The 13,746-nt window shown below is 33.8% G+C and overlaps 1 protein-coding gene across 1 annotated transcript in view; it reads right to left on the minus strand.

Moving 5' to 3' along the window:
- Positions 1–4,428: 4,428 nt before the first annotated feature.
- Positions 4,429–13,746, minus strand: part of AIMP3 (aaRS-interacting multifunctional protein 3) — a 76,911-nt gene continuing 67,593 nt past the window's right edge. The window contains exons 5-6 of the mRNA XM_090401844.1: positions 8,580–8,639; positions 4,429–4,559 (exon numbers count right to left, since the gene is read on the minus strand). Of these exons, the coding sequence (XP_090257970.1) occupies positions 4,497–4,559; positions 8,580–8,639 (123 nt within the window). The 3' untranslated portion in view covers positions 4,429–4,496. The remainder of the gene's footprint in view (positions 4,560–8,579; positions 8,640–13,746) is intronic.

Here is a 13,746-nt window from a genome sequence, read left to right on the forward strand (position 1 = left end):
ATTTTTTAAAAGTAATAGGCCTACAGATTTAAATTTGAATATGAATAAGAGACAAGGGACTTTGTTTAATTTTGGTGTTAAGAAATTTGTTATTGAAAGTGTTTGTGATGCAACAGATAGTGATTCATCCACCTCCAGCCTACAAAGCGATCTCCAGGATGTACAATCCCAGGATGAGGGGAAAGCTACCAGCACACAGGAGAAAAAGTCTGCATTCACTCGTAAGTACTTATAATAATATTATAAATTTTTGGTGATCAGAATGAGATATGTCAATGAAAATCAGCACAAATTAATTTAACGATGTTGGCCTGAGGAAACTACAATATGCTACAAGATTTCATTAGTCCAGGTGATTGATAACTGATTTAAATGTAATTTTATATTTGTCAACATGTCACACAGTATACATAAGTGTATTAATACTCTTTATGATTATGCCATAATTAATTATTAATACATTACAAAATAACCAAGGTGTTCCGTGAAAATTTCAGGATTTGTGAAGTGTTCCATCGTAGGAAAAATCTGGGAAACGCTGATCTAGGGGATGAAATATGAAACATTTTCAAGCCACCTCATGTCTCCAATAAGCAGAGTGATGAAATTGATGAACATACATTCATAAACACCCATGGCTGGAGAGCAGAAACACGTCCCAGTCAACCAAGACTAGCAATGTGCTAGATGAAGCAAAAAAGTCTATTCTGCATTACGGTTCAAAAACTTAGTTAACAGACTCAAGCCAGATAACAAATATTGATATCATTGAAAAAAATTATAAGGTAACACTGGAAGAATGAAAAATAAAAATACAGTATAATGAACCCAATGCAGAGATTAACACATTTTTTTTTTTTTTTAATGTGAACTAACTTATGGTGCATTTAGTACCATGGATGAGCTAAGGGTTAGATAATCCAGAAACTTTGTACTAAGGACCAAACATGGAACTTTTTTTTTCACATGGCTTCAGACCTCAAACAAGCAGCATGATGGTCTCAAGACAATGAAAATTGTCTCCATCTATTTAGTTGAAAAGTGGAAGCGCAATCCGTTTGGCCAACCAGGTCAGTGATGCACATGTGCACTATGGGATTAAAAAAAAAAAGGAAAAAAAGAGCAACTTTCTGTAAAGAGAACTGCTTTCTATACATAAGTAGTGGGATTATGAAGATATTTTAATATGAAAACTTTTATTTGCATATACGTTCCAATAGTATAAAATGAGGTGGTGGTAAAAGCAAAGAGCTCTTGGGTTTTGTTGGTGGACAATGATAAAGAAACCTGAAGGGTGAGAAAACCAGCTATCATGACATACAGTGAACAACCAAAGGAAGCTGATTATCTAATTACAAAAGATAGAAGACCATAAAATGGTAATTTGATATATGCCTCCACATTGGAACCATTAAATGATCTGGAAATATCAAGTGATTATATTTCTCAACCTTTTCAAGAAATATTTTTAGAGGTGGGAGATTGTGGAGAATGAGATCTGCTGTAGATGGCAAGTAGCAGAACTATACTGGTGGATGCCGATTCATTGGGTGAGGGGGGGGGGTTACAGCTGGTGAAGAAGTTGATCATCAATCTTCTCCATTATTTTTTGATGAGATTAGCAAGATAACAGATAAGATTATTAACAGGATAATTACTTTGATCTTCCTTTTTGTTGTTTTATTAAAATATGTACTAATATTCCAAAAAAGTCTTTAGCATTTGTATTTTTCTGCAGTGAAGCATAGTAGTAGTTTTTTTTTTTCCCCCATTCTGTGCAAATGCTCAAGACATAGTTCGCTAAAACTGTGGCCACGGTTGTGGCAGATATATTTTTGTGTTTTAAAGATAGATCTTAGTTTGTACATAATACAGTAAGTTGCAAGAACAAAGGACCTTATACACACCTAGAATAGAGAAAGAAGAGAGCTGAACCTTAAGAGACCAATCATATGAAGTTCAAAAGCAGTGCACAGTTTATATTCCTTTCAACTTCTGGCTATTTTTATTGAGGTGCCCCAGATATAGCGAATACTAGCATTAGTATAATATGTATGCTGAAAAGGATGTAAAGTAATGGGAGGAAGAACAATTACTCAGTTAATCTTTTTTGGCACTGTAGTTAATGGATAGGAGGGTATGGTGTATAAAGACATAATCCAAGCCCAGCTCATATGAAGCTGGCTGTCCTTATCCATTCTACTAAGGATACTCCCTCTTTTCTCCCTGGGCCTTGTATATACCTGTCATATTACAACAAAACTGGGAGATCTGCCAACATCCAGCTTGAAGATCACAAGAGACCATGCTTGGACACCTTGCACAGAATCAAATGGGGAACAAACTATTATGCTTCACCATAGCAAATAAAAACATGAAAGACTTTTTTTTTTTTTTTTTGGAATCAGCAGCAGATTTAAAAGATCAACCAAATCTAAATAAATATGGTTGTATAAAACCTCCCAAGATATGGAAAACAATAATTCTTTGACCTCTCGCCAGACAGCCAAGGCCAGTATACCAGTACTCATAGAGGGCACATCTTTTAGTACTTTAGGCATTTTGTCATCTTCCATTTATGGTATGTGTTATTACAATTTGAATAATTGTATTTAATTATTTTATTGGGTTGTTCTCATTCTATTAAACTTGAAGATGAATACAAACTAACATCTGAACCTAAATAAATATTAAGCAAACAGTCATTTGCACCATGAAATATCTATATGACTAAGTCACTTGTATATAGAAAGAGCAGCTGCCTTCACAAGTTGCCTTGTATCCCATAATGCACAATACACTTATCAGGCATATATAATGTCATGCATTATGATAAGGATCTTTACTCAGAACAGTTTCCACCTTTATTGAGGGCTCTTTAGTGCAAGTTAGTTCTCGATATCACCGTAGGTCTATCTGGATGGCAGAAGTTATTACGGGATACAAAGCGACTTGATACAAAGTCAACTGCTTTCTATATATAAGCAGCCTAGTTGTGAAGATATGTGCACATGAAATACTTTTGTCTACTTACAATTAGGTAAAATAAGTATTTAACTGAAGAATATAATTTGTCAAGTATAATGTACACAGTCAGTAATTTCACCCTGTCATGTGTGCCCTCGCATTAATACTGGTAAAAGCCAGCATAGAGCATCAATCACTCTGATGTCATGGTCCATAGAGAATAATACAAGGGATGTGATCTGGTGAACTTTGAAAAAGGCTTGGTTGTAGGGCACCATACTGAGGGGTAGCAGTACCCATAAAACTGCAACCATTGCAGTCTGTTTGTGGAATGCTGCAGTTAAGGTGTTTAAAGAGCAGAACAGCAGTTTCGAGAGATAGTGGGTGTCCATGCTTGATTGATTCTCATGGTGAATGCAGGCTGTCCAACCTAGTCCAAGTTCGCAGGATGAAATACTGTGAATCAGCTCACCTCACCATAGAATTTAACTCAGAGACAAATGATAGCATTTCCCAGACCAATCTGCCCTCCTCCATATATAGGGATCCAAAGTAGATGCCCAAACAAGGTACCCATGCTTATACCTAATTATTGATAGCTACATCCACAGTTTGCTAAGGAATGTCAATGGACCAGTGAAAACTGAAAAAAAAAAAAAAAAAAAAAGTTGCCATTTTGGATGAATCTTATTTCCAGATATGCTGTGTGGATGGTAGGCAGAGGGTTAGGCAAAATCCTGGAGAAAGGAATCACTCTGATGTCATGGTCCAAGAAACAGGCAGGAGCAAAACAGCGTTATGATATGGGGAATGTTTTCCTAGCAATCTCTTAGAGACCATACCCATAAACTGTGCTATTGAATGTTATAAAGTACCTATCCATTGTGAATGATTAGATACATCCATTCATGGTGGGTGTTTCCGAGATGTTCTAGAAGGATAACATGCCATGCCATTATCATTAAAGAGTGGTTTGCGAAACACAGCGACTTCCAAGTGTTACCATTGTTGCTGAATTTGAATCACACAGAATATCTATGTGGAATGAGAGATCCGGCACTTATATCCACCACCCTAGGCACTTGATGGAAAGCAATCCTGACACAAAGCAACAGCATATCTCCTGCAATATTCAAGTCTTATAGAAGCCTGCCACACACAATAACAGTTGCAGTAAGGGGAAATGAACAATCAGGAGGCCGAAGCTATTAGGTTGGTGGTCACAATATTATGACTAGATTCTATACTTTGCAACACTTAGCAAAAAATCGTACTATCACTATAGTGGATATGGTTAACAATGCCTCCTGATAGTCAATTTTATTTCTCATGTATGTAAATTTGGATAACAAAATGTCATGCTCATCTGTTTCACCTCCTAAATATGCAAACATTACCATACACACAAAAAAAAAAAATAGTGTACCTTATCAGCATAGTATACAAATAATGAAAACAACATGAATTTGTATATTTATTGTTATGTTATACACACGACATTTAGGCTATAGTCAAATTTGGCTGATAATTTAATAAAGACAAGTCTTGCTGAAAACCACACGAGGAAGTGAATGATGAAATTCATGCTGAATCTGAAAAAAGGAATTTATTATAACAACAAGAAAAATAATACTTAAATTAATAAATTAATGTCAGCATGTTTCTTTTCATAATATTTGTATTTCTCATGCTAATATTTTAAGCCAATATTTCACCTTCATATGCTCATCTTCATGAGCACAAAGAAATGTATAAGCATGTGCATGAAGGCACACCAGCAGAAAGGCAAACACAATGATTGCAAAAAGTGGCTCCTTCAGTCCTGACTGGCACTCTATGGCATGATAATAGAATCATGCTGAAGGTCACATAAATGGTCTAAATTTTTGGTAATGTGATTCAGCCAAATTTGTTTAAGTTTGGAGAATGTTCTATAGCAGATTTCAGAAATAGCCTTTCTGATTTAAATCAGTTTCTGTATAAAAGGGCTATAGTGTAGATGTGGACATATTTGTCTTCTTCTAGATGGAAATCAGCAGTTCTTCCAGTTTATCTGAAGTAGATAAAGAACAAGGAATACTGTAGATCCCAAGATAGTCTAGATGGTGAAGGATCTTTTGGTGAGTGGATAAGAGTAGCTAATTTTGGTAAGACCTGAAGGAAGTCTGTAATAACATACCTTTTAAGAATGTATGCAATTTTTCCTGAGGTGCTCCAGATGTAGTGAATGACAACAGATTTTTTTTTTTTTGTATTCTGAATTTTAGGTGGTTGAATTTGGAGAATGGGCAGAGCTCTGATGACTTAGTGAAGGAGGAAGCTATTGGCAAAAAATGTTCCAATGTGATTGACTTCAGTAGAGAGGAGTGTGGTCCAAGCAGATCATTCTATTTGATAAGGTTTTTCTCTATTTGATAAGGTTCTGGTAACATCATGTTGTTGGTCCAATGACCAACAGCATGGTGTTAACACTTCTCTTTTAATAAAATCAATAGATCTCTCCACCCATCATCCAAACTCCCCTGCTTCCCCCCAAAAAATCCATTGCCATGTCCTACATCCAGGGCATCTCAAAAATATACTGCATCTATTTAGAAAAATGAAACACAAAACCTAAAACTTACATGAAATAAATTTAATAGTTGTAAAATTTTCGTCTATGTATCATAGGCATCCTCAATGCATTGAAAATGGAACACAATATAAAATTACAATTAAAGAATTATTTTCAAAAAACACCATTATAGCATTAATAGGACAACAAACAGTCAATAAAATTCCAAATTATTAAAATAAAATAAAAATTATGATAATATAATAATCAAGAATTCGTATAAAAATTATGTAATTATGCAAAAGCTTAGTTTTCTTTTTAAAACAAAGTGTTTGTAAGGATGTAAGATTTATGTTTCTCATGACAGATGGTTGCAGATCTACTAGAACGTCCAAAGTAAGACAAACCACAGGATCATGGAATTTGATAGATGCCTGGATGATGGGCATGGAGAAAGCCTGTCTTTAGGTGAAGAAATGAAGGTGGAAATCTTCCTGACAGGGCAAAAGGACACTATAATATTAAGTGGTTTTAGAACTTAAACTATATGTTCAGAAATTCCTTTAATATAAAGGAGTGGAATCAGAGTGATATCTTCAGGTCTAGACACTGGTTGTCTAAAGCTGTTAAAAGCTTTCTTAATAAAAGATTCATTAAAGCTATTTTTCATAAAAGCAGATTTGATATACTTCAATTCTTGTTGTAAAAGGTCTTCAGTGGAACAAATATAATGAGCATGATGTAACAAGCTTTTAATAGTTCCAATCTTTTCACTAAGATGATGAGAATCAGCATTGATATAATGATCAGTACAAGTTTCTTTTCTAAAAACAGAAAATTGTAAACTATCATCTGGTTGGAAAAGAATTAAAATATCTAAAAAAGCAAATCGATCGTTGTTTTTTCTTCTAGAGTAAACTGAATTTTTGGGTGAATCATATTCATTTTTGAAACGAATAGTTTTAAATCTGATGAGCCTTTCCAAATTGCAAATATATCATCTACATATCTGTACCATACTGTAGGTTTAGGAGAAACGTCTTTAAGGAGATGATCTTCAAAATGCTCCATGCAGTAATTTGCAAGGATAGGAGATAGGACTACTCGTGGCTGTTCCTTGAACTTGTTGGCATAATTAAAGTAATTGCATGTATTCTAAAAAGGCAAAATATATAAACTCATTTCAGGCCTTACATTTGCAAACTTACAAATTTTGGATAAACTTCTAATATCCATCTAGAAGAACACAAATTATCTGTCCATCATCTGAACTACAGCCATTCTGGGTGGAAGATCATGCTATGTATACAGATCACTGGATCCAATAGGAAAAAAAAACCTTCTTATACAGCACTACAACATTCTCCAAACTTAACACCCCAACTGACCATGACATCTATAGACATCGAGCAAAATCTGGATACGATTCTATAACATCTATTGAATAATATGGATAAGAAATGCAATTAGGTCTCACTATTTCATCCACCATGGCCGGTAGAGAGGTTAAACAAATTTAGCTATATTGCATTACCAAAAATCCCAGAAACTCTAATGTTGAGACCTTCGGCAAGATTCCATCACTGCACCGACAGAGAGCATCAGTTTAGCACTGAAGGAGGATGTCTTTTCCAATCAGTCTGTTTGCCTTCCTGCTGGTGTGCCTGCATGCACTTGCTTAATATATTTCTTTGTGCCCATGAAGAAGGTGTGTGTGCCTTGATGACCAATGTGAAATAATAGCTTGGTAATCTAATTAGCTAAATACATTTTATTAGTTAAGTATTAGCTTTAGGTATGTGTTTTTCTCCACTAAACATCGACACGAGTGATAATCAACATCAAAGCATCCATACCAGATAAGATTTTTATTTATAATCTGTTACCATGTTTTTATGTAATAAGTTTTGTTGTTCCATATCAACAAACAGAGCAATTTATACCTCAATTACAGATGCTGCTGAAATTTTAATATTTAAATTTCAATAGCATATTTTATTAAAGGAGCATGCTAAAATTACTATTATATCAACATACTATATTTAATAATTAAAAGGTATCTATATAGAAAAAGAAAATTAGTTGTTTTTTTTTTATTACCTACACGCAGCATTACAACAATTAAGTATTTAAATGCAGGCTATGCTATAAAGCTTTCTGCAAATATGTCATATTTAGAATAAAAACTGACCTATACTTCATCCCATCAAAGTTTCAAAGCAAGAAATTTTTAAAATACCATGCAGAAAATTCAGTACAGGTACATGAACAAATAATTTTGTATATTTGTTCATGTGCCTGTTTTATATATATTAAAAAAGGAGTTTATTAAAAAAGAGATTGATGCAGACTGGACTCTTGATATATGTTTCACTATATAAACAACTGTTATCCAAATGACTATATATCACAGTCAACAACCAGAGATCTTTTTTCCCTGCATGTTCTGCTTGCCAGTCCTGCTAGATGAACCTCATCTGATGTTACATACAGCAATTATGTATCAGTCATCCTCCATCAATAAAGCTTACACTGTTTAGTCAGACAATCCAATTTATGTTGGCACAGTGTGATCTGAATACATATGTACCATAACAACAGTAGCATAAGAATAGCAGGTACTTTACTTCCAAAATTGCAACATATGGCTGAATTAATTAACCAAAAATTTGGGAAGCAGTTATTTAAGACCAATTTCAACATAATAGACATAAACTTGGTCATCAGTTATTTTATCCATTATAACAACCAAGTAACTGTTTTCACAATTACCTGATTATCAATACCTTGGTACTCGATGACAAGTGTATTTTGTACTCCTAGGATGCTGGTATGAAATCCATCTGTAAAATATCAACAGCTTAATAAATTATTACATTTATTTTTCTAGTGATCTGAGTCCATACTCTTAATTAATTAAACCGAATAAATGACAAACCTAAGCTTTTCTAAATTTTAAAAGAAATACATGTTATCACTAATATAACTATTAAAATATGATAACATTCTGTAATTGTATAGATTCTAGATATAAATAAAATTAGTAATCAATACTCACATTATTAAACCAGCGAGACAAGTGAATATACCTTTCTTTCTCCATATATGTCAGTGAAATCTAAACAGTAAAAAATAATATCTTTCATGCTAGCTCAAAGTTCCCAAAAATGGTCCAACATCTAAAACACTCATCAGAAAAAATGTATAAATAAAATCATAAATTATTCTGAGAATTTTTACTAGTTCCTATTTTCTAGCAAAAGCAGAAAGCATCAGTTTAAAAAAACAATCTTTTCTCCAGAAAATATGTTTCCAAATATTCAAAACTGTTCAAAATTCCTTTTGAAGCATGAAACATTTAAAAACTCATTACCCCATTTAACAGTCAGATTCTTTATGCTATCTGTCATCTCTGATTTCTTTTATGGAACTCTTCTTTAAATCATCCAGTTCTAAGATTTTTTCAGATGTCTCTTCAACATTTTAACACTGTCATGATTTTTTTTTTTTAAATCTTTCTGTGACTTTTGTTTAGCTTATTTTGCAAATAACTTTAGCCATCCTTCCTTCTTAAGGAAGCATGCAGGTTACTTGCTGCATATTTTCTAAGGCAGGGTTTTCTCAAACTGTGTTCTGCGAGAATTTCTGGAATTTGTCATTTTAGTTTTCTAAGCATTTTTCATAATTAAATATTTTATAGTAGAAATATTCTGAGGAGAATAATATTAATAATATTCGGGAATATGTTGAAAAGCTCAGACACAGAACGCCTAATAACATCTGTGTATCGTTAATTTTCGCACATCAAAACCTTTCAATATTTGGGAAAGGGAATACCGCTGTTTATGATGGGTCATAAAAATTGCCTGCAAGCGGATTATAACAATGGGTGGCATATCCTCCGTTCTCAAAACTGAGGGAAATGACATCTGTGTAGTAAATGTCAGTGACCAAGCGGCATATTTTTAAACATGGAAATATTCAGGAATTATTGTTAATTTTCACACATCGAAATCTTCCAACAATCGGGAAAGAGAATACCGCCGTTTATGACCAATCATAAAAATTGCCTGCAAGTCGATTACAACAAAGGGCGGCATGTTCTCAAAACTGAACGAAATAACATCTGTGTTGCAAATGTCAGTGACCAATCAGCAAGGAAGTATAAAGAAAATTTTTCCACTGAAATTGAAGATCAAGGTAGTCTGTATCCAATTCTCAAATCTATTAATACTGAATACTTTCTTCGCAAGTTCGTATTGCAGTGTGTAAGTGCTTGTTCTGAAACTGGAGTGCAGTGATTTTTTTAAAAGTAATAGGAATACAGATTTAAATTCTAATATGAATAACAGACAATGCACTTTGTTTAATTTTGGTATTAAGAAATCTCTTATTGAAGGTGTTTGTGATGGAACAGATAGTGAGTCATCCACCTCAGGCCTACAAAGATCTCCAGAATGTACAAAAGGAGGGGAAAACTACCAGCATACAGGAGAAAAAGTCTGCATTCACTCGTAAGTACTTATAATATAAATTTTTGGTGATCAGAATAGGATATCTCAATGAAAATCAGCAATTTAATGATGGTTAATTGATGTTTAATTAAATCAATTATTAATTAAAAAAAATCAGCTAAATTACCAATTAATTATTAATTAATACATTACAAAATAACCAAGGTGTTCCGTGAAAATTTCAGGATTTGTGAAGTGTTCCATTGTAGAAAAAGTTTGAGAAACCCTATTCTATGGATTGCTCTTAGACATCTTCAATCCACCATGTAAACATTATTTCATAATTTCAGACAATTTCACATTTCTGAAATTATCTGTAAAGATAAAATAATAATATATTACAGATCAATTACACTTGACAAGAAAATATATTCATGTTTTTAGCCTTTAGCTGTGCTCAGATCTAGTCATCAGGATTTGAAGGGAGATTAAGTAACTTTGGAGAGGGTGCAGAGGCAGATAAGAAAAATTATATCAGGACTGTACAATGTTGATTATGAGGAGAGAGTAAGGGCATGCAGACTGCAGTTTGGTGGATAGAAGATGGGAGAAGGGAATATGATCAAGACATTTAAGCTGTTGAAGGGTTATTATCGTGTTAACACTGAGGAGTCTTCATATGATAGAATGAAGGACCATCCTCAAAGGTTACAAAAGGGAGTGGTGAGTAAGTTTTTTGCATGGAGAGTGGGAGGAGCATGGAATGCATTGCCTGAGAGGGTGGTGAACGTGCAGTGGTGGATGAATTTAAGAATGGTATGATACTTTGTGCTGACCTTCCACAATGAGTTATGACTCCATGGAGATCAGGAAAATAATAATAATTTACTTTCTAAAGTACAAAAAACTCACTATATTTTTACAGATATTGCAAGCCATTTCTAAAGTTTGGCTCTTGTTTTCGAACTGTTTTACTTTATTAATATTTGACTTTGCAGTTAACACTCAAAAGTTATTCAAACTTTTTTTAAAATCTTTTACAGACATTTTTCTTTTCAATGTGCACAATCCTCTTTTCCAGCTAAGAAACAAATGGTTATCACTTCATATTTAGAATCCTAGAGATGCTTATATCCCAAACCATTTTGAAGATATTCATCATCAACAATAAAATGTATAAAACTTGTTTTTGCATGTTCTCTCTATGTGAAAACTTTAAATTTCATTAAAATAATGAATTGACTTAACGAGTCTCGTAATCCTAATACATAGGTATCAAAAATAAAATGTGTGGCTGATGCTAATTACATGTTAATTCTCTAACCAGTCTGCATGTTATTAACGCAGGATGAAAAATTTACATAACATTGGAGAAAATTCTGGCACTCCCATGAGACTAACTGACTTACCTTCAGTTGAAAAAAGGATTCCTCATGCCACTGCAAGATTAAAATCTAAGTCTTTCCAACCAAAAGGTAAAATCAGAATGTTTTTAGTGAGCCTTCATAGCTCAATTAGAATAGTATAATAAGAACACTTAAGTTAATATTTTTAAAGAATTGCTGCAATTTGATATGATATGTTACCTATGAAGGGCAGGATCACTGCCTCCAAGCTAAAAACAAGAAACAATATACTGCAAAAACTATGTGGAACAACTTGGGGTGCCTCAGCAACAACGCTTCGCTGCACTGCTCTTGGCCTCGTTTATTCTACAGCTGAATACTGCTCACCTGTATGGCTGAACAGCGCCTATGTGTATTTGGTTGATGCTGAGCTTAACTCCACTATGCGCCTTATTTCTGGAACTGTAAACTCAACCCCAACCTACTGGTTCTCAGTGCTAAGCAACATTCCGCCTCCACATATCTGCAGATCCAACTTTCTTCTACATGAATACAGCAAAATCATGGAAATCCAAAATCTTCCAATCCAGGAAGACATCCCACCCCTAGAAATAAACAGGCTAAAGTCAAGGCACCCTCCAATCTTAACAGCAAAAAATCTTGCAGAGACAAATTTCAACATGAAAGAGAAGTGGAAAGAGTCCCTGGTGTAAAACTTCAACAGGGGTCTTCCAAGAATTAGTGGACCACAGATACCTTTGGGTTTTGATCTACCTCAGAAAACTTGGTCTGCCCTTAACCAAATCTACACCAATCATGGCAGATGTGCAGACCACCTTTACAAATGGGGCATGATTGTCTCACCTAGGTGTGACTGGATCACAACGCCAGACAATTAAAATCATATTACAGCAGAATGTGTTCAACGTGCATACAGTGGAAAACTGTCAGACTTCATCCATGCTACACCAAGTGCAGCTGGATAATCAACCTAGACATTCGGATGTAGCCTATTCTTGAGTGTCTCTTTTATGACTGTATTATTTCTTATTATTGTACATATGTCTATTATTAAAAACAAGAAACAATATGTAATACATATGTAATATATAATACAATATGTAAACCATATATATTAAGGATTAATGAATTATAACTTTTCATGTGTAAGCCATATGCTAAATAAAATAACTGCCTCCTACTCCAGTACATCCTGTAACATGGTCTTTATAAACGAGCAGAACGTGGGAGAAATAGAATATTTTCACTTGGCATACCAGTCATTCCACAGGAATGTAACAACTCAATTAAAACATCAAATACTCATCTCTAAAAGGACTGGTATTTGATAGACCTGCTCCAAACTTTAGTATTCTTATTATACTTCTAATTTCTGACTCATTTCTAATCTCTGAATACTTTTATTTTGAAAATATATCACTCCATATTTGTGAGTTTCCAGTAACAATATTAAAGCTGAACATACTGAGTGACTTTTTGATGATCACATTAAAAAAAGGGCACATTGCATTCTTTTTAGACTGTACAGATTAATGCTGAATATTATGTTGGTTTAGAAATGAGAGATCATCTATACTGTGTTCCCAACCAACTGTTCATCATCCAGATATCTAAACCATAATTCACATTCTAGAGATGCTGTCTCAATAGTTGTCTGTTCAAATTATTTCATGAACAGATTCACCATTGGAGAGAGAGCGAGAGAGAGCATGAAGAGCTAGTTTCTTGATTTAAATGCTGTTAATATCAGTATTGAAATACCTTTACTAAAATGGTAAAAACAAGTCTATGAGAAAATCTAATGTATCCTCAAACAAGTATTAATATACCTGTATTAAAATAAAAAATAGGTTTTGCAAACACTTAAACCATCACTGCAGTTCAGATCAGGATGACTTAAGTTTCAGTGGTGTATGAGCCTTCATTGATATTTATATATGTAACCATTTCTGTGTGAAAATTTCATGATGAGTAGTATCCATGACACGTTAATTTTGATTCAGGTGGGTTGACAAATTTGATGTGACTTATGTTCCTCTAATCTTTATGATACAATATGACTAAAATTTGACCAAAATAAGAAAAATTACACGAGCATAGGAATTAGTATACTTCCAAAGAGAGAACAGAATAAGTCTATGTTTGAATGAAGGCAGGAAATCAGATAAATTTGTTGATGAGCTTGGAGGTGACTGCAAGCTGGAATTACCTTAAGATCCTTCTAATCTGCTAAGATAAGCCAGCAATCTTTTGCCTACAGGAGCATGTTAGTAAGAACATAGTGATCTGTAATTCTTGATGTTAATCATTTCTTGGAATAGGAAAGCACTTGAAAAACAAATATTATGAGCTCTGTTGTTTTAAGGATACTTGCGACATAAGACTGAATGATATAATCACGTAA

The sequence above is a fragment of the Typopeltis vanoorti genome, chromosome 12 (assembly GCF_054136105.1).
Source record: "Typopeltis vanoorti isolate ZY-2024b chromosome 12, IOZ_Tvanoo_1.0, whole genome shotgun sequence".
Lineage (NCBI taxonomy): Eukaryota > Metazoa > Arthropoda > Arachnida > Uropygi > Thelyphonidae > Typopeltis > Typopeltis vanoorti.